This window comes from Pipistrellus hanaki (genome assembly GCF_964339955.1).
Source record: "Pipistrellus hanaki genome assembly, chromosome: 6".
Classification (NCBI taxonomy): Eukaryota; Metazoa; Chordata; class Mammalia; order Chiroptera; family Vespertilionidae; genus Pipistrellus; species Pipistrellus hanaki.
Window position 1 is genome coordinate 69,822,066 of NC_140508.1, and position 20,514 is coordinate 69,842,579.

The 20,514-nt window shown below is 42.4% G+C and overlaps 1 protein-coding gene and 1 long non-coding RNA gene across 4 annotated transcripts in view; both read left to right on the top strand.

Annotated features, from left to right (window-relative positions):
* Positions 1-19,419, top strand: part of MBD2 (methyl-CpG binding domain protein 2) — a 51,874-nt gene extending 32,455 nt beyond the window's left edge. For 2 of the 3 annotated variants that reach the window (XR_014795379.1, XM_084888368.1), the window contains 4 exons: positions 10,924-11,014; positions 12,778-12,955; positions 17,209-17,331; positions 18,959-19,419. Coding sequence is in view for 2 of the 3 variants with exons in the window: in XM_084888368.1 (XP_084744494.1) it covers positions 10,924-11,014; positions 12,778-12,955; positions 17,209-17,331; positions 18,959-18,962 (396 nt within the window). In the remaining variant the exon portion in view is untranslated. Of the gene's footprint in view, positions 1-10,923; positions 11,015-12,777; positions 12,956-17,208; positions 17,348-18,958 lie in introns of all 3 variants that reach the window. The other variant, XM_084888369.1, reaches the window with a different exon arrangement.
* On the top strand, positions 3,867-9,539 carry LOC311624759. Its single transcript, XR_014795382.1, has 3 exons — positions 3,867-6,230; positions 6,531-9,236; positions 9,436-9,539. It is a non-coding gene; the product is annotated as an uncharacterized lncRNA (long non-coding RNA).
* Positions 19,420-20,514: the final 1,095 nt, after the last annotated feature.

A 20,514-nucleotide genomic window follows, 5' to 3' on the forward strand; every position in this document is an offset into this window, starting at 1 on the left:
AGTACAAATTAGGGTATGTAACCAAATGTGCGTTAAACAGAATTCAGCAGAAATTTTTGCCTACAGTTAAAATATAAGGTAGAGATGGTATTTTTAAAACCTGGTTATGGTAGGATAGCTAGCCAGATGGTTTTATATATACACTATCATCATATTTAATGAGTGCTCGTCTTTTCGTTAGTGTAAAAAGAAATCTGGAGGGAACTCTGTTAGCTATAAGACTATTATTCCAAATAGAAAGGTCATTGAGATGTCCTTATTTGGCTCAATATGTAAAACATGCCAAATTCTTTTAAATCTAGCTGAATTGTGATTTTGCTGTTAAAGGTGTCTTTCCTAGTTTTCTTCTTTCACTGTCTGAAAAACTCACATTTCTGTTTCTTCCTTATTTCTTTGATGCTGTCATCTTTGATTCTTTTTGGTCTCATGCTATTATTCTCTTTTATCCTCAAATCAAAGAAATTTCATCTTTAACCCATTCTTCCTTTTAATTATTAGACTATAGGGTACTGATAGGTTTGGGTGTTTTTACTACACTTGATCTTAGCCAAAAGGCCGAGAAGCGATAGGTTTGGGTGTTTTTGATAGCCTTTGAATATTAATTACATTTCTTACAGAATATTCACTTTTTTACCAAAAAGTAAATATTTAAATCAGTGAAGTAGATTTAAATCTTCCATTTGATCCTAGATTTTTAAATTTTGTTTGCTAATTTTTCTTTCAAAGGATGTGAAACTTTTCTTTACTACTTTCTCAGAAGTCTGCCTCTTTTAGGATGATTTCCCCCCTCCCGCCCCCAGCTTTATTGAGATAGTATAATTGACATATAACATTGTGTAAGTTTAAGGTGTACAACAGATGATTTGTTACACATATCCTTTGCAAAATTATTACCACAGTAACATTAGTTAACACATTCATCACCTCTCATAATTACCATTTAAAAATATATTTTTATTGATTTCAGAGAGGAAGGGAGAAGTAGAGAGAGAAACATCAGGGATGAGAGAGAATCATTGATCAGCCGCCTCCTGCATGTCCCCTACCGGGGATCGAGCCTGCAACAGGGGCATGTGCTCTGACTGGGAATTGAACTGTGACCTCCTGGTTCAGAGGTTGATGCTCAACCACTGAGCCACATTGGCTTGGCTAATTACTATTTTTTTGGAGTGTGGTGGTGATGATAACGTTGAAGATCTTTCTCAGCAACTTTCAAGTACACAATACAGTTTTGATCACTGTAGTCACCACGCTGTACATTGGGTATCTGGAATGTATTCATCTTATAACTGAAAGTTGTACCCTTTGGCCAACATCTCCCCACTTCTCTCACCCCCTAACTCCTGACAATCACCAGTATACTCTCTGTTTCTATGAGCTTGGCTTTTTTTTAGATTCCACGTATAAGTGAGATCATACAGTACTGACTTATTTCACTCAGCATAATGCCCTCAAGGTTTATCCATGTTGTTGCAAATGGCAAGGTTTCTTTCCCCTTTTTAAAAAATGGCTGATAATAATTGTGTGTGTGTGTGTGTGTGTGTGTAGCTCACATTTTCTGTATCTATTCATTTGTTGATGCACACGTAAGGTATTTCCATTTTTTAGCTTTTGTGACTAATGTTGCAGTGAACATAAGGTGCAGAGAAACAGATACCATGTTCTATTACTACTAAAAGCATAACTCTGGGTGATGTTGGGAAGATGCCATGTAGAAAGGGTCAGATAAATAGTATAGACAGTGATATAGGTGTTCAAGAAGGGTGAGGTTAATATAACTAGGAGGTTTGGAGAAATCTTCAGAAAAGATGTGGGAATATGCTGAACTGTACAGTTTGAGTGGTATTTAGAAAAGCATATGGGAAGGAGAGGACATTCCAGTTAGGAAAAGTAGTGTTCTGAAAGCTGTTATATGGGAATGGGCAAGGGAGGAGGAGACAAGATGGTTAGAGATCAGGGTTTTCATGGGAAGTAGTGGGAGCTGAGAATGTTGTCAAGGGTTTCCTTAAATATCAAGTCTTTACAAAAAGTTCTAAAATATTATTTGCTTTACTTATAAGAGAAAGAAATTTGGAATAGATAAATAAAAGAAAAATATTCATAATTCCTTTTTTTATAATATAATTACAATAGAATTTTAGCATTTTGTAATCTTTCAGTATTTTAATGCTTCTTTTGAAAATATTATAAAAATATGCATACTTTAAAAAATTTTACCTACTATTACATTATATAAATTTTATCCATGCTTTTTATAATTTGCATGCATTATTCTAACAACTGTTTATTTTGATAACATGATTTACTTAAACATTTCCATATTATTTCCAATTTTTTACTATTATAGGTAGTATTGTAATGAGTATCCTTATATATATACAAATAAGTTACTTCCTGTGTTGTATAGTGTTTCCTTGGCTAAATTCCCAAAGATATAATTAGTTGACTATGAATCATTTTTGAGACATTTTAATGTGGTTGTATCTAAATTAAAACTCTATTGAAAAATCATGTTCATTCGGTTTCAGCTTTCCTTCTGTGGCACTATTATAATACTTTTTTTTTTTTTTTTGGTAGTTTCATTTTAAATTTGCATTTATTTGAGTAGTTGTGAAGTTGGACAGACTAAAGCATTTGTGCTAAAATTTTCAGTTCAGATTTGCAAAATTAAGCTTTCTTAACAAGATTTGTACTCAGTCTATACATTTACTTTTCCCCATAGAAATTTAAACTCCAGTTTTGTCATCAAATTTGTTAAGATGACATTTATTATGTAGAAGGTAGTCAGTTATAATGGGTTATGCCTTGTCTTATTTGATACTTATTGCCTTGAAGTAATCTATCTATCTATCTATCTATCTATCTATCTATCTATCTATCTATCTATCTATCTAAAAGCTGAATATGCAAAGTGTCCCCTCCGGGGTTTGACTGACCTGGAGTTCGATCGCTCGCTATGATGTGCACTGACCACCAGGGAGCGGCGTGGAACAGAGGAAGACCCTGGCTGGCAGCCAGCAGCTGGCAGCTGCTAGGGACCCTACTTGTGCATGAATTTTGTGCACTGGGCCTCTAGTCTTATAATAATATTAGTACCTTTTTTTTTTTTCCTTAATGTCTGTATTTACTTGTTATTTCTTTGTTTTTTTTATTTTCAACTTTACTAGAGGCCTGGTGCACAACATTCGTGCGCTGGGGTGGGGGTGGTCCCTCAGCCTGGCCTGTGCTCTCTCACAGTCCGGGACCCCTTGGGGGATGTCTGACTGCTTGCTCCCTAAGCTGGCTGTCAGACATCTCCCAAGGGGTTCTGTGCTGCTGTGGAGGTGGGAGAGGCTCCTGCCACCACCGTTACGCTCACCAGCCACGAGCCTGGCTTCTGGCTGAGCGGCACTCCCCCTGTGGGAGCACACTGATCACCAGGGGGGCAGCTCCTGCACTGAGTGTCTGCTCCCTGGTGGTCAGTGCACATCATAGCTACAGGTCATTCCGCTGTTTGGTCTATTTGCATATTAGCCTTTTATTATATAGGATGAGCCCCTTTATTTTTAGATTATGTTTCTTGGCATAAAACATAGAGTTTATTTTCCTCCCATCTGACAGTCTGACAGTCTTTCTTTTATTGGTGAGTTTTCCATTACATTTATTGATAGTATGAACATGTTTGGTCATGATTCTATTGTGTTTATATACTGTTTCTAACATTTTATTGTTATTTTTTAGGTATTTCCATTTTTGTTCTGTAATATGGGTTTTCCATTTAAGTCCATACTTCTGATAATTTTGGGTATTTGTAACCTGATTTTATTTCTAGTGGTTGTTTAATGTCATATTTTACATAGTGAATACATGCTTCTATTTCTTGATTTATCATTATTAAAAAAGAAGTAGTATCTATTGATATCCCACTTAAAAAATTAGGAGTTAACTCACATGATTGAAGTTAGTTTCAAGAAAGCTTTTCTAAAGGCCATCTCTTCTGATAAACAGTAAAGATAATGAAAGCTCTATCTGCTGCAGATCACAGTTCCTGTTGGTGAGTGGGTTTGAAATCATTACATATTCACCAGCATGTATGGCTGGCTATATTTACAGGTGTTGTATAATATGTTTGTCTTTTGATGTTTGCTGGCCATGGTGTTTAAGTTAAGTTGGGTCTTGCTGACCAAAATTAGACAGCTCCCACATCGCATGGGGTTGATTTAGAGAAGAGCAGAGAACACACTGGACAGACACGCATCCTGTCCTAAAACTTTCAATGTAATGATGAAAAAACACATTGAACAAATAATTCCAAGTGGAAATATGACAAACAAGTGAAATGAAGGAGCATGCCTGAGTCCCTGTGTGGACTGATTATGTATTAATGAGAAAATTACTATGAAAACTTTCCTTTGGGAGCAACACATGAAAAACTTGCAGGCATCACGAATGAACACTCTTACTCTAGGATCATCTGAGGGTAATGGTACCTGTGGAGGAGTTTGACGGGCGTTACGTGCCCACTCTGTGAGTTAGGTAGATCGCGTGAGGATTTAGACAGGCAGCAGAGCAGATGGCAACCGCTCCCCCACCTTCCTCAGCTCTTTTGTGCATTTGTTTCATTCTTCCCTCCTCTTTAGCCTTAAATGTTATCTGTTGCCTTAACAAGAGATCTCACTGTAGTTTGCACAACCACATGAATCAAGTTTTTTCTTGATTAACATACCATTTTCTTGTTATTGTCTAGCCCTTTCTTCCTAGGCACTCTCACAAAATAAGGGGCTAGTTCATGTTTATCTTTTGATGTTTGCTGGCCATGGTATTTAAGTTAAGTTGGGTCTTGCTGACCAAAATTAGACAGCTCCCACATCCCATGGGGTTGATTTGGAGAAGAGCAGAGTATACGTGGACAGCGAATTCCTTCTGGGCAGGAAACTCTGTCCCTCTGCACAGCCCCACCCCAGCCTCTTGTGTATTTAGCTTCTCCTGAGTCAGTGCCTATGAAGTGACATTTTCTGGGTTTTGCATTAATCTACAAATATAAATGACAGGGTCCTTTGTTCTTTGATTAGATTTAGCAAAAGCCTTAGGAAAGTGAGTAAGATGTTCATTGTATTTAACATTAGAAAGTATCTTGGGCAATTCAATAGAATATATTTTTCAAGAATTCTCTCATTCCCCCCCCCCCCCCCATTTTGATAACTTTCTGAGATAGATTAAGGCAGTTACCAATATTTCTGTTTTGCTGGTGAAGATACAAAGAAGTCAAGTGACTTACCTAAGGCAGCACGTCTGTTTCGTGGTTGAGTCAGGAATAAAGCTCCTGAGCTAGTGTTCTTTCCGTTACCCTGTATGCCCTTCGCTTGGCTACAGCTTCATCAGGCAAGATGTGAGCGCCAGTTGTGTGTCTGGCATCATGCTCTTGACAGATGAAGACTGTGCCAATGAAAACTCTTAAAATGACGAGGTTTGAAAGTTAACTTTGCTTCTATTTTACAAAGTATTAACACTTTTGTCTTCACATACTTTAATAGGTATATCCCATCTTAGGCATTTTAAGTATTTGTTTCCGTTAGAAAAAATGATAATAGTCTTATTTCTTTGACAATTACTGTTAGAAGCTTTAACTTTTAATGTTAAAAATACAAAACAGAGAGAGAACCATCAGAAAAGGCAGCTTTCAGAGTCTTCTGACAGTCCTCTATTGCAATGGTGAAGTGGGGCAAAGTGGGCTTGCATCGATCAGGAGTTGGATTTGGTAATTAGAAGGTTACTGTGATCCTGGGCAGGTCAGTGTTAACAGTAGTAGCAGTGGAGTCCCGGTTTGAAGGAAAAAGATGAATGGAACGTGAGGAAATAAGACAAAGTTTCTCTTCTAGTGGAAGGAGGAAGGCAGAGATGGTTTGAGGGAGAAGTAGTATGAATAAGGACAGTTTTCAGGATGTCAGAGGATGAGTATACCGTCACTTCAGGGGAAGAAGCCCTAGGAGAGGAAAGGGGGAAGGAAAAGGTGAGAGGAAAAGTTGATGAGATAAGATCCGCAGGAGGCAGGAGAAGCTCTGACCCAGACTCAAATTTTGTAGTCTTAGGAAGGTAGTGGAATGCTCACTCCTCGGAGCCAGGAGGTAGGTAAGAAAGTTATGCTAAGATGGTTCGGAGGAAATCTGAGGTAAGGGAGGGTCGGGAGGAGGCTCGGGGCTTTAGGCTTGAGCTCCTAGTTTTTTTAGTCTGCTGTGGGGTCAGTTAGAGCAGTGTTTTTCAACCTTTTTTGGGCAAAGGCACACTTGTTTCATGAAAAAAATCACGAGGCACACCACCATTAGAAAATGTTAAAAAATTTAACTCTGTGCCTATATTGACTATATATTGATATAAAGTAATTCTCTTGAATAGGAATCAAATAAACACAAAGAAAGTATTTTATAATTACTTTATTATGAAATATTAAGTAAACAAAATAGTGAAAAATTATAAAATTCTTGTCTTGTCTGCACCTACGGCACACCAGGCAACATGTGCCGCGGAACAGTGATTGAAAAACGCTGAGTTAGAGGCTTCTTGACTTAGAAGCTGATGTTCAGCTTATGGTACTTAAACGATGGGAATTCAGATATATGGGAAGTTTAATGGACTTTACCTAGTTTTATTATTGAAATTTCAGTGTTTCTTTATAATCATGTGTGGAAGATGCTTTTTAAGGCAATAAATGAGGGCTAAAGGAAGTTTTAAGTGTTTGTGTGGCTTACTTTGTTGAGACACTTTTTCTCAGGGCTTTTAGTTTAGAATTGGCCAGGCCCTACTGATAGCTACATACTAAGCATTTATGGAAATTGACATGTTCAAGATCAACCCACCAGTTCTATTTTGTTGCTGTACCTATCCTTGAACACCAGAAGTCATTCTGTGCCTTTCTCTGTATCAGTCACAGATTTGCACATGCTTATGTTCTCAGAAAGGTCCTTCAAAAATCTCTACATACAGGTGCTTTCTAGTGTACGGGGTGGTATATAAAATGTCCTGTTTTAGTTGTTTGGAACTGTACCTCTTCCAATAAGAATGATACTAGAAATGGCCAGACCAAAAAAAAAACAGTAATGGAATTACTAAAGTGTAATGGAATTATTAAAATTGTGGCCAAAACCGGTTTGGCTCAGTGGATAGAGCATCGGCCTGTGGACTGAAGGGTCCCAGGTTCGATTCCGGTCAAGGGCATGTACGTTGGTTGTGGGCACATCCCCGGTGGGAGGTGTGCAGGAGACAGCTGATCGATGTCTCTCTCTCATCAATATTTCTGGCTCTCTATCCCTCTCCCTTCCTCTCTGTAAAAAATCACTAAAATATATTTTAAAAAACCCCCTAAAAACAAAAAAAATAAACTATTGTGGCCTGGTTGGCATGGATCAGTGGTTGAGCATCAACCTATGAACCAGGAGGTCATGGTTCGATTCCTGGTCAGGGCACATGCCCGGGTTATGGGCTTGATCCCCAGTGTGGGGTGTGCACAAGGTGGCCAATCAGTGATTCTTTCTCATCATTTTTGTTTCTATCTCTGTCTCTCTGTCCCTCTCCCATTCCCCTTTGAAATCAATATAAAAATATTTAAAAAAATTACTGTGTATATCTATTTCCCTATCAGGAAGTCATTAAATTTCAACTCCTGAGGTAAGAAATGTTTCTCCCACTTCTGCTTTGTCTTACCCCCTACTTGTCTGGCAGTGACAGAGAAGCACCTAGCTCCAAGACACTTAGGGTGGTTCTTGAAAGCCCCAGGAAGGAGGAGTTAGCCAGAGACTCTTGAAAGTGGACAGAGGCGTGGCTGCAGTGATGGCGTGTCAGTGGCGGGCTCTGCCTTGTGTTTCAGCGGGGAGACCCGGCCCTGCCATTGCAGACCTCCTGTCTCCTGTCCTCCTCCCCTGGACCAGTGGTTCTCAACCAGACCTGATTTTTGTCCCCACATCCCCACCCTCCCCATGTACCAGGGCCACTTGGCCATGTCTAGAGACGTTTTTGATAGTCACAAATGGGGTGCTGCTACTGGTTTCTAGTGGGTGTAGGCCAATGCTGCTGCTAACCATCCACACGAACTTTCCCAGCCCCACATGCCAGCCACGCGAAGGGTGAGAACCTCTGCGCTAGACCATGGCTGCTGGTTCGAGTCTCTTTCCCCTCTTGCTTGGCTGCAAAACAGAAATGTAGTTTGTGTTCCCTAATTCTCTTTTACCTTCTGTTCTTGAAATATCCTCAGAGTCCTTTAGAGGTTTTTCCAACGGCTTTACTATCATCACAACGTGGCAATAGATGGGTAAAAATAACAAGAAAATTACAGCTTCAGGACATCTTGATTAAAAGCTCTCCATGTTATTCACTGGACCATAAATAACAAACTTCAGCTCCTTTTCTAGGCTTTAGTGTAGTCTTTCCGTCGTGGTTTCCTCTTTCCCGGGGTTTCCCTCCTTCTTGACCAGACTGCTCCGCCGGCGGGAGCCTGGGCCGGGATCCGTCCCCGGTCACCCAATGAGGAGTGGCAGGAGGGCTGGAAATCCCTGGTTCTTTCAATGAGGAGTGAAGGGACGTGTCCTTGTATTTAGTTCCCGTCAGAACCCTACCCCGTTGCCTGCCTGCCTTTTAAGAAATTCACAGAAGGAGATTAAGTCACAGCATCTCACTGCTGATCAGCACAGTGGTCTCCTTCCACACTGCACTGTCCTTACCGCCACCGCAAGCTGGGCTTCTCATCGTTTCCCTTTGAATTAGTAGACATTTAAAAATTAAGAATTAAAAATTATGGAATGTAAAAATGTAACTTTTGATCATTTAGAATTGGAATTTTTAGATGTAAAATATTAATAATATCTGTACATACTTCCCATACTTTGTTTTTTTGGTAGTGTTGATTATTTTTTGCAAATTAAATTATGTCTATAGAAAATGCACTATAAAAGTATTTACTAATCTTAGTACTCACTGATTCCTCTGAATATGCTTTCATTAGAAATTAACTGGCTTTGTTTCCAGTGTCTTTTTCTGTAGTTAATGATACTCAAAGCTTTTCTGTAGTTAATGATACTCCCCGTGGAGAGAAAATAGAAAGCAGGCAGGGTTTCTTGGGACATCGATCACATTCATCATTTATAACCTTCACCTAACTATCTTTCACCCAGGATGATTAATGTGTTTTTGTCCTCACATATGTTGACCACATATTCAGCTGATGATGTAATGTGTAGAGATATAAGGAGATCTTACTACACACCAGAGCAGGGGTCTTCAAACTACGGCCCGCGGGCCACATGCAGCCCCCAGGGGAGTCTGATCCTGCCCGCCAGGTTTTTTGGGCAGTGAGCGCAGCCAAGGTGTTACAGTAGGGATTAGTAGTTCATATAGTCCGGCCCTCCAGCTCTCTGAGGGACCGTGATCTGGCCCCCACTTTAAAAAGTTTGAGGACCCCTGCACCAGAGCATTCAGAGGGCAGTGAAACATTCTATTGTAGGTACTCTTGGTGCTAGCAGTGAGGTGATTGTAATACAACATATTACTATCCTATATAATAAAGAGCTAATATGCTAATTAGACCAAACAGCCAAACGATGTCCTTCCGGATGTCCTTCCGGAAGACCTTCTGACAAAGCTGGGGCTGTGAGGGCCAAGCCCCTTGCACGCATTTCATGCATTGAGCCTCTAGTTCTGCTATAATACAGTTATTGTACTGGCTCTTTGCATTTTTCTGGGGAGATGGTGGGGACAATATTATCTGATACTTTTTTATATCTGGAAGTCAGAATGAGAAGCCCAGAAGTAAATATAAAGCCTGGTCTTTGCTCTGTGACAAGTGCTTTACATGTACTGGTTTGTTTAATCCCCACAATAGTCTTATGTGATAGTCACTGCTGCCATAGTTTGCAGAAGAGGAAATTGAGCCTTTTAAAGCTATAGAACTTGGGCAAGGTCCTACATCGAGAGCTGGGGTTTCAGCTTGGGTTTGAATGTTTCTCAAGATCCTCATTCTAAGTCCAGCAACTCCCATATTTAGTCATTCACACAAACATTTTCTCAGTACCCCCTATGTGACAGGCCTCAGGGATCCAAGATTAAAGACAGATACGGAGTCAGTCCTAAGGAATTTATTTTATCTTTTTTTTTTTTTTTTGGCAGTGGTATATATGAAACAGACTAGAGAAAGATGAAGGCTTGAGGACAAAGATACTATGCTATCTGCTCTTGCATCCACAGGGCAAGCACTGCACAGAGTTGAAGCTCAGTACATGCATGCTGAACGGGTCAAAGACAGAAGTGAGAAGTGGTAGCTAACTAGGAGAGAGAATGAAGTATAGAAGGGATATGAAATCAAATAGCAGAACTGTCCTGGTCCATTTAGAGTTTGGATAAGCAATTGGCTACTCAGTAGCCCCTTGGTATGAGGAGCCTCTGGTGTGCTCACTGATGCCCAGAGCAGTTTCCATAAAAAATCTTTCACCTTAAAATATGCCAAAGGGCTAAACTTGAGTGCCTCGGAAAATCACATAGGTGAACTCCTTCCCTACTGACCCTGAACAAAGCGGTATTGCATAATGTAATTTGTTTTCTTTCCCCTGATAAAATATAACATCACACTTTCACACCCAGTGACTCTTTAAAAATCTAAGTTATGTTCCTTGGAAGATTCCTTAAAGAGAACTATTTATAGTATATAATGTGACAATCTATAGTACTATTACCGGTTCCATAAAATAATTAAAACAACTTTCGGTGAGTAACACCATTTGAAAGAATTATAATGTGTTGAAGTACTTTCTGTTTGGAATACCATGTAGCTTTTTGTAAAGAAAAATGCGGGTTTTAAAGGAGGAAACGACGGAAATGATTTCGTTTTCGTTACTCAGCAGCATCGACGCGCTCCCTTCTGCCCGAGAACGTGTCTGTTAACAGTGACGTTTTGCTTTACAGCTTTTCTGGGAGAAGAGGCTACAAGGACTTAGTGCGTCAGATGTAACAGAACAGATTATAAAAACCATGGAGCTACCCAAAGGCCTTCAAGGTATTGCCTCAGCTCCCTGGCATGCCCACGGTGTGCGTCTCTGCGGGCTGCAGAGTCAGAGGGTGGAGGGATGGTGTGCCCTGCTGGCTGAGGGACCTCGTAGAAACCCAGGGGGAAATGTACATGAAGCACTTGTATTTTGCAGGGATGCTCAGGGCAGCGCATTACCTAAGACACTTTTTCTGTGTAAGAATGTGGGCTTTCAGTTAGGTTTCTCATATAAGTGAACTCATGTGCTGCTTCTGGAACCAAATGCACTGAGTGGCAGTATTGATTTTTCACAGAGAGGAAGGGAGAGGGACAGAGGGTTAGAAACATCGATGAGAGAGAAACACCAATCAGCCACCCCTTGCACATCCCCCACTGGGGATGCATCCGCAACCAAGGCACATGCCCCTGACCAGAATTGAACCCAGGACCCTTCAGTTTATAGGCCGATGCTCCATCCACTGAGCCAAACCGGTCAGGGCTGAGTGGCAGACTTTCCCAGGCTTCCTGCTCAGAGCAGCATCTGGCCCCGCCCAGCACCTGCTCTTTCTTTCTGTTACGGAAGGAAGAGCCACCAGCTCTCCCCCTGCCTCTCCCTCCACAAACTGCTGCTGCACGCACAGCGGTGGGAACCCTGCACCTCAGTCCTGCAGCAGCAGCAGCACGTGGGGTGGGGTCGGGTGGAGGCTCAGCTGCTAGGTGCCTGCCGTATCATGTTGCTTCCCAGTTCCAAGATCCTTTTCCAAGTACGAGAACTCCAGCTTCTAAATCTTCATGTATTGGGGATTGCTTAAAAATACTCAAATTCTTTGGTTAGAATATTGTCTCATTCCTATCTACTCTTGGGGATTGTTGCTTTAACAAATTTTTGACTTTAAGCAATGCATCTGAATGTGGCCATAGGAGCCAGTCTCCTAAAAGTAGTCAAACTGTGCAATTAGAAGGTAAATCTATGAACTTGGATATTTTGTAAAGTATTTAAAAAAATCTGGTAGAGCTATAGGCACAGCATGCTTGCATTGGCTTTTCCTTTGAAGTCTTCAAACAAGAAATGTAAATGTCAAGACATTGCTGGAAATTAATGATAAAAGCTACAAGAGAAAGCTATTCCAGGAATAATTTAGGAAAATATTAAGGGAGATATTTGAGTATAATATGTCTTCAGAAGGGACTTAGATCATTATAATAATTGACCTAGCTTGAGGAAATGTAGCCAACTTTTAAAAAGTTGAGGAAAATTTTTGGAAAATGTATTTTAACCCTTTGCACTCTGAACCATTCTGGACATTGGCTACCAGCTACTCCGAACCATTCTGGACATTGGCTACCAGCTACTCGACACTACTTTGCGAAACGTGCGTTGAATTAACTCAATTCCCCATAATCACTAATAAACTGCAATGTCCCCTGAGAGGGGACATCTGAGTGATATGCTAGAATTCCGATGTCCCCTGAGAGGGGACAGCGGAGTGCAAAGGGTTAAAATTATGTTAAAGTTTTATTGAATTGCTCAGCTATTTTGTTACTATTTAATTCATCGGTGTATAATAACTATTAAGTAGATATTATCTAATCCTTTGCTGCTTTGGCTTATATCAGCTTAGTATATGACCCCCCCCCAAAAAAAAATTATATATATATATATATATATATATATATATATATATATATATATAATTCCAAATGAATATAAAAATAGTGGTTGTTTTAGGTGATATAGCTTTGCCAAGCACATGTAGAAATTTCCCTTAACAAGTCCATTTTTCTGATTGCAGGAGTTGGTCCAGGTAGTAATGACGAGACCCTTTTATCTGCTGTTGCCAGTGCTTTGCACACAAGCTCTGCTCCAATCACAGGGCAAGTCTCCCCTGCTGTGGAAAAGAACCCCGCTGTTTGGCTCAACACATCTCAACCCCTCTGCAAAGCTTTCATTGTCACAGACGAAGACATTAGGTAAGGCAGTTTGACTTCAAAACCTTGTTTTTTACATCTGGTAAGTGATGAGTCAATCAGAAAGTTACTAGTATGTGTGTATATTTATAGAGCTTTTGTGAAACCAATGGGAGGTGATGCAGGACATTTGAAACATGCGTGAAAGGAGTAGAAGGGTGTGGATAAGGGTGTCATTGCAAATCATGTCCAAAGGACAGGTCATTGCCCTCTCTGCCCATCCTTTCTCTAGTGACTTTTGTAGTCTGGGGTTCTTCCTTTCACTGGTTTTGCCTTTTGTGATTGCTTCCTGCATTGTTTTGTCTGCAAAGCAGTCTCTCTTCAAAGCAGAATATAGCCATGCTCCTTGTGTTTTCAAAGTTAATTTGCTTATCTTGATTATGTTTATTTCAGTTTAGATATTTACTTATCACTTCTTCAGCTTGTTTTAAAGAAAGATTTAAGGTGGCTCCAGAGAGAGAGAGAGAGAGAGAGAGAGAGAGAGAGAGACACACACACACACACACACACACACTCACTCTAAAGTCCAATGAGAAGCAAATGTGAAAGGTGACACAAAGGGTAAAGCAGTGGAATAGAGGGTACAAGCTGCATCTATTAATGTCTTTTACTTTTTTTTCTGAGGCTGGGCTGGGACTCAGGTTTCTAGCAGCTAATAGTGAAAGGAAAGCATACAACTTTAGTTGATAAAGTTGATAATGCCCAGGAAGTATAAGCAAACTATTGTTCAGGAGAAGCAAAATATTGCAGACCTCACAGACACTCTGATAAAGGACTTGTGAACTTTGGTGCCATTCCTTTATAATGATAGTGTGGAGCACTGTGTTTCTGTCTAAATAGGACAGTGGGATGTGGCTCCCTGTTTCCATCTTCTGGATGTACATGAGAAAGCTTTACTGAGGAGTATTTCTAGACAAAACCAGCAGGTGGCACTTTGGAATCGTATAATTTACAAATATGTTTTACATCTGTATTTTTTTTTTCTAAATCCCTAAAAGTTGTCATGAGAGGGTTTTTTAAATCATGAGGCTAGCCAGGTCTATAATTGGGTTTACACCTTTCTGGGTTTACAGAGCTGTAGAGCGGTTCAGAGATGTATCATTCAGATGCCTTGCTCACATAGATTTGATGATCTGTTGTTTTTTAAGGAAAACAAAATGTAAAATCAAGGAGAGGCATCAACTTGCTTTTTGGGTTATTCTTACCCTTAAGGAAGGAAATTAGTTAGGAGGCAAGTTGTTTTCTGTCTTGGAATGAGAATCGGCAGGATTTCAGCAGTTAGTTAGGAGTGTTGACTGAGGCTGTCTGAGCAATCCCCTGGGAATGCTGATGGCTTCAACACCAGATCTTTTGATAGTGAAGGAAACATCTCAGAGCCAAATCGGCATGATTGCCTTCTAAGGCAAACTTGTCTGACAAATTGCCCATTTGATTTAATTGTCATAACAGAGATTATTAACCAAATGTTTCTTGTTGAATTAGTACAGATTCGAAATAAATTACCGCAGTTGGAATTGTTGCCCTTTCTCCAATTGTGCAGACAATATTCTGTTTATATTAAACGTTCTATTAAAGATCTCAACATTCAGTATATAGTTTTGCAGCATCCTTGATAATATTTTCATCCACAGGTATACTTGTTTCTTATACCAAGTAACAAATAATAAACTTAGCAGCTTAAAACAGTGCCTATTTATAGCTCACGTTCTGTAGGTCGGGAGTCTGGGCCAGGCACGGCTGGATTCTCTGCCTGGGTCTCACAAGGCTGAAATCTAAGTGTGTGCGGGACTGCATTTCCTCCTGGAGGTTCGAGTCCCCTTTCAAGCCCCCATGGTTGTTTCAGAATTCATTTCCTTTAGTTGTAGGACTGAGGCCCCTGTTCTCTTGTAGACTGTGGGATGGGGTGGGGGTGGGGTGGGGTGGGGGGAAGGCGGGTTCTCAGCAGTTAGAGGCTGATGGCGGCGTCTTGTCCCCTGGTTCCTCCGTGTTCCCTCCACCTTCTTTCAGGAAGGGCCAGCACCTTGCAGAGCTCTTCTTATTAGGCCTGACCCTGTACCATAACCTCTTTGGATTAATCCAAGGTCATGGTTAGTAAAATAATCATGGTGGTGTATCCCATCCTATTCACAAGGTCTGCTTGTCCCTAAAGGAAGGGAATTACACAAGGATGGGACAGGGGCATCTTGGGGACTGTGTTAGAATTCTCCCTACCCCAGTGGGCAAATGCTTTAACTTCAGCTTTCATTAAATGTGGGATGTAATTCTCAGGGGAAAGAGAACCATGGCGAATATTAGAGTCTAAGATAGACTTCTCCAGCAGCAGCACCATTCACCCCGCTTTCTTTGTCTTCCTAATGGGATTACTCGGGGGCAGCCGAGCACATTCCCATACTCTGTTATTAGGAGTGAGATCCATGGGTCATTTGTCATAGACCTCGAGTCACTGAGCCTGCGGCAGGACTGACTATAGAAGAAAGAAACTGCTCCTCTTGACCGGCTGCCCTCCATGAACGTCTGACAGGCTGGGCAGCTCTGACCCACTCAGCGACAGCCCCCCTCTCTTTGGAAATTCATATAGAAAGTGTAGCTCTATACCTTCCAATGCTTTGTGCTGTTTTCAGAGTTTAAGAAAGATGACATAAGGTTTTTGTGGCTACACAGCATCTGTTAACTTCACCACCTTGAGGTAGTCTCATGAGACGGAGAGACGTGGGCTGGAATGGGTAGCTGGTTGGGCACCCAAGGATGAACATCAGGGAGTCTCGTTGTCTTCCGGAACACTTCCCAGGTGTGCACAGTGCTGCGTTTGCTTCCTCCGTTACTGATGGGAGCCTTCTTTTTCTATTCTTTTCCCTTTCTTTTTCTTCTTTTCCTGTCCTGTCCTGTCCTGTCCTTTTCTTGAGTCTTCAGTATTCCTTGTTGCACCTCTTGGCAGTGGGCTTCTCCTCTCACTCAACATCCGTCCTCACCAGCTTTCCTCTGGTCTCAGGAGGCCACAGGTTCTGGTTTCTAGTCAGGCTCCCCCTCCCACCTGTGTATTCTAACGCTCTAATGTACCGCTTTCTCCCTCTTCCTGTGTTTCTTAAGCCTTGCCTCCCCACGTGGCCTGGATGTGACACCGCTTTGCTTGCTTGAACTGTTTTAGGAATCCCTTTATTGCCTGTCAGGAAGCTACTCTCAATTTTCTGCTTTTTGAGATAAAATCCATTCAATAGCCTTTCTTTCAGTGCTTTGTTTTCCACCTAATGGCTCAGAACTCCTCCCCCCTATTTTTATGGCTTGTGTTATTAACTCACTTTGGAGGGCCGCAGTCACCAAGGCACAGAGACTTGTGGCATGTTCTAGACCAGTGGTTGGCAAACTGCGGCTCTCAAGCCACCTGTGGCTCTTCGGCCCCTTGAGTGTGGCTCTTCCACAAAATACCGCATGCGGGCGCTCATGTACAGTGCTATTGAAACTTCGTGGCCCATGTGCAGAAGTTGGTTTTCGGGTCTCAAAAGAAATTTCAATCGTTGTACTGTTGATATTTGGCTCTGTTGACTAATGAGTTTGCCGACCACTGTTCTAGACACACTCAGCTTGTCACAGTTGAAGGCTCTTCATTTCTGTCCTTGGTGTAGAGCACATGTGTCAAACACAAGGCCCACGGGCCAAATCCAGCCCGCTAGGCCTTGCAATGTGGCCCGCACCGCGCTGTCATCACTGCACTCCGCTGTCAGTTTATGACATTGTCAGTTTATGACTGTTCAGTAAACCATTCGGCCCGCGATTTAGGCTGGATTTTAGATTTTGGCCCCTTCTCTGATTGAGTTCGACACCCCTAGTGTAGAGAGTGTGTAGACAGCTGCCTTCACTTCCCTCACAGCCACAGTGCCAAACCAATGCAGCTCCCTCTCCCCCCTTCCACTTGCTCAGCACTACATCACACAAGTCTCTCTTCTTCTGTAGTTTGCATGTTACTTCCTATCCTAGCCCTGCTTCTGAGATACTTATAATTACCCTTTATAGGAATAACTTCAATCTTCACGTATTGGAAATTCTGGAAGTGAGAGCAAAGGTCATTGAAACAGACCCACCCCTCCCAGAGTTCTGTGGGGTGAGGGCTCCCTGCTCACCGTCTCTGTAGTATAGAAGCCTCTTCTGCAGTGTTTTCCCGGGACATTCATGATTCTGAAGTAGAGATGAACTTAAGCAGCAGCTCCCTATTTCCATTGCTTGCCCACTGACGCGTGTCTTCTGATTCGGTTGTTCGAAAGGAAACAGGAAGAGCGAGTACAACAAGTGCGGAAGAAATTGGAGGAAGCCCTGATGGCAGACATCTTGTCCCGAGCTGCTGACACCGAAGAGATGGACATTGAAATGGACAGTGGAGATGAAGCGTAAGGATGCGGTCAGGTGCTGACGCTGGGAGAGAGGGAGACTTGGCACTTGGGATGTTCTCTTGCTTTCCTTTGTCGCCGCCGCTGCAGCCGGGAATGAAAAGCTCCACCTTCACCTGGCTGAGCTCTCGTTCCTTCTCATCGTGGGGGGCAGGCACAGCCCTGCAGCGCTGGCTGGGGGCCTCGCCTCCTTAAAATGAAGGGAGAAGCTTGCAAGGCCCCTTAGAAACGAGAACAGGACTCTGCAGGGAGGGAGACATGGCCACAGGAGGTGGAGGAGGCTGTCATCGCCACATATAGCTTTCTGGGGTCCTTTGTCTCCCCTTTAAAATTATGGCTGCAACGTAGGCAAAATCTCGCCCTCTTTCTAGATGTTGTTTAGCATAGGTTCGATGCAGGGAGAATGAGGACATTGCACCTCGCTTTGAAAAGTGCAGATTTGATCCCATCCTCATCTCACATGATCGTTTGATGGACTTTGTTCCATTGGGTGTCTGTTCTTTTTAAATGATTACAGTCAGGTCTCCGCGTGCTCCTGTGGCCTCTTTTATTTATTTATTTTATTATTAAAAAAATATATATTTTATTGATTTCTTACAGAGGAAGGGAGAGAGATAGAGAGCTAGAAACGTCAATGAGAGAGAAACATCAACCAGCTGCCTCTTGCACACCCCCTACCGGGGATGTGCCTGCAACCGATGTACATGCCCTTCACCAGAATCGAACCTGGGACCTTTCAGTCCGCAGACCGATGCTCTATACTAGGGGTGTCGAACTCAATCAGAGAAGGGGCCAAAATCTAAAATCCAGCCTAAATCGCGGGCCGAATGGTTTACTGAACAGTCATAAACTGACAATGTCATAAACTGACAGCGGAGTGCAGTGATGACAGCGCGGTGCGGGCCACATTGCAAGGCCTGGCAGGCTGGATTTGGCCCGTGGGCCTTGTGTTTGACACATGTGCTCTATACCACTGAGCTAAACTGGTTTCGGCTTCTGTGGCCTCTTGCTTCCAACAACTCTGCTGCTTTATTCCACAGGCCTTGGGTGACCTTCCACAACTCAGAGCTGATTATTTGTGTCCTTTGAAGCCAGCACTGAGGAGGGGGAGAAAAAGAGGGGCGGGCGGGAGGGAACTAGCAGAGTGAGTCCCACAGTTGTGGCCCTGAAGTTGGCTTTGAACCCTTCAGTCTGGGGATGTGACCTCGTCCTGCGGTCACCCTTGTATTCAGTACCAGGTCCTGGGGACGCAGGGAGGGACGCAGCCGCAGTTCCCGTGCTCACAGAGCCTACGTGCAGCCATCGCACACGAACGCTCACATCACTGCGATCACCAGCTGTGTTATGTGCTTCATAGGAAAACAAAGATCCTGTGAGAGCTGCCGGCGGAGGGCTAATGTGACGTGAGGGTCACAGGCCTCCCTGAGGAAGTGACCTTTCTTTGGGCCTGAAAGATGAGGGGACGTGTTGAGCACTTGTTATGTACAACACGTCACAACGAAATGCTAATCGAGGCTTTAAAAATGTGGTGCTCAGGGAAATTTAGCCTCTCATTACTCTCCTAAGTTTTGCTGACCGCATCTGCAAAATCATTGACGGACTGACGTGCTTTTTGTTTTCCTTCCAGGTGACTTTTGGCTGACGTTCCCCAAGAACAAATTCCTAGAATTGAACCAAAACGTTTCCACTGGGTTTTGCCTGTAAGAAAAAAACAAATGTACCCGAGCACATAAAGCTTTCTAATAGCACTAACCAATGCCTTTTTAGATGTATTTTTGATGTATATATCTATTATTCGAAAAAATGATGTTTATTTTGAGTCCTAGGACTTAAAATTAGTCTTTTGTAATATCAAGCAGGAAGAAGCTGAGCTTTGGATGCCAGGTGCAATCTACTGGAAATGTAGCACTTATGAGAACTATCTGTCTGCCCCAGTTTGAATATGAATGAGTACCAAATAAATTTCCCAATTCAAGATTATTGTGACTTCACTGTATATAAGCAGATTTTTATACTTTATTGAAAGAGGACATCTGTACATTCTTCCATCATCACTGTAAAGACAAATAAATGATTATATTCACAGACCGATTGGGATTCTTTCTGTTAAAGAACACACCCTGCCTGTCCTGGGCCTTCCCGGTGTCCATTCTGCCGTGACCCCTGGGCCTCAGGTGGGAAATGGAGCTGGGAGGGAGGAGGTAACACGTCTGTAACAGGTAATGAGGAGTGTGTTTTCACCAGAATCCTAAGCCGTCAGCTAGCATGTGTCCTTTCCCCTCGCCTCGGACTAGTACATTGTTAATCCTGTGAGAAGCCATTTTCTTCCCGTGGGCAGGAATCCGGTACGCAAGTGCCCTTCGGTGTTCCTGGAAGCCTGCGTTTGTTGTTTTTCTAGATCGTTTTGCATTTCCCAGTGTCCACCAGTGAACGAGTGCAAGTCAGACCCTTGGCCAAGAGAGAGGCAGCTTTCTAGGCAGGGTTGCTTCATGAACCAGATTGTAATACTCTGCTGGTCAATACCCGGCCTCCTGAGTATTAACAGGTTTTTTCTTCCTGTTCAGACTCAAAAGTGTCACTTCATTGCCACTTAAATTCCTTGATATCTAATTATTAAAAATCAGCATTTGTTATTGAATTTTACAAATCAAAACAATTAAGTTTAGTCTGATGCTAAGGAAAGGAGACCGTGATTATAAGCAAACAAGCACATTTGGAGAAATAGAGCAAAAAGAATGTCATTCTATAGGATGGGTTTCTGTACTCCTTAGCTCTGAGTTCTTTTAAAATTAGACCCAGAAATGATGTGTCAAGGATGTGACTGCTTCCGTGTGTCACTTGTCCAGTTGCTGCCATGACCTTCAGTCCCCGAGGAAGGAAAGGGAAGGGAAAATAGTCCATAGTACACACTGGCTAGGTTTGGGCTGCTGTTTCTCTGGACCTCATGCCAGATTACATAAGCAGCTTTTCTTGGAATTCCTGATTTGCATTTAGCATTGGTCCCTGGGCTGCCGGCCCCAAGGTCCTGGAGCAGCCCTGCTAGTGGATGAGCAGGGACACCGGCAAACGCTGGGGAGACTTGGCAAAGGGGCTGCCCTGGCTGACACTCCCCATGGGGTCAGTGTGATGTTCACGGTGATTTCCTTTTAGGAACTGGTCAGGCTAGTTAGAAGGACACCCAGA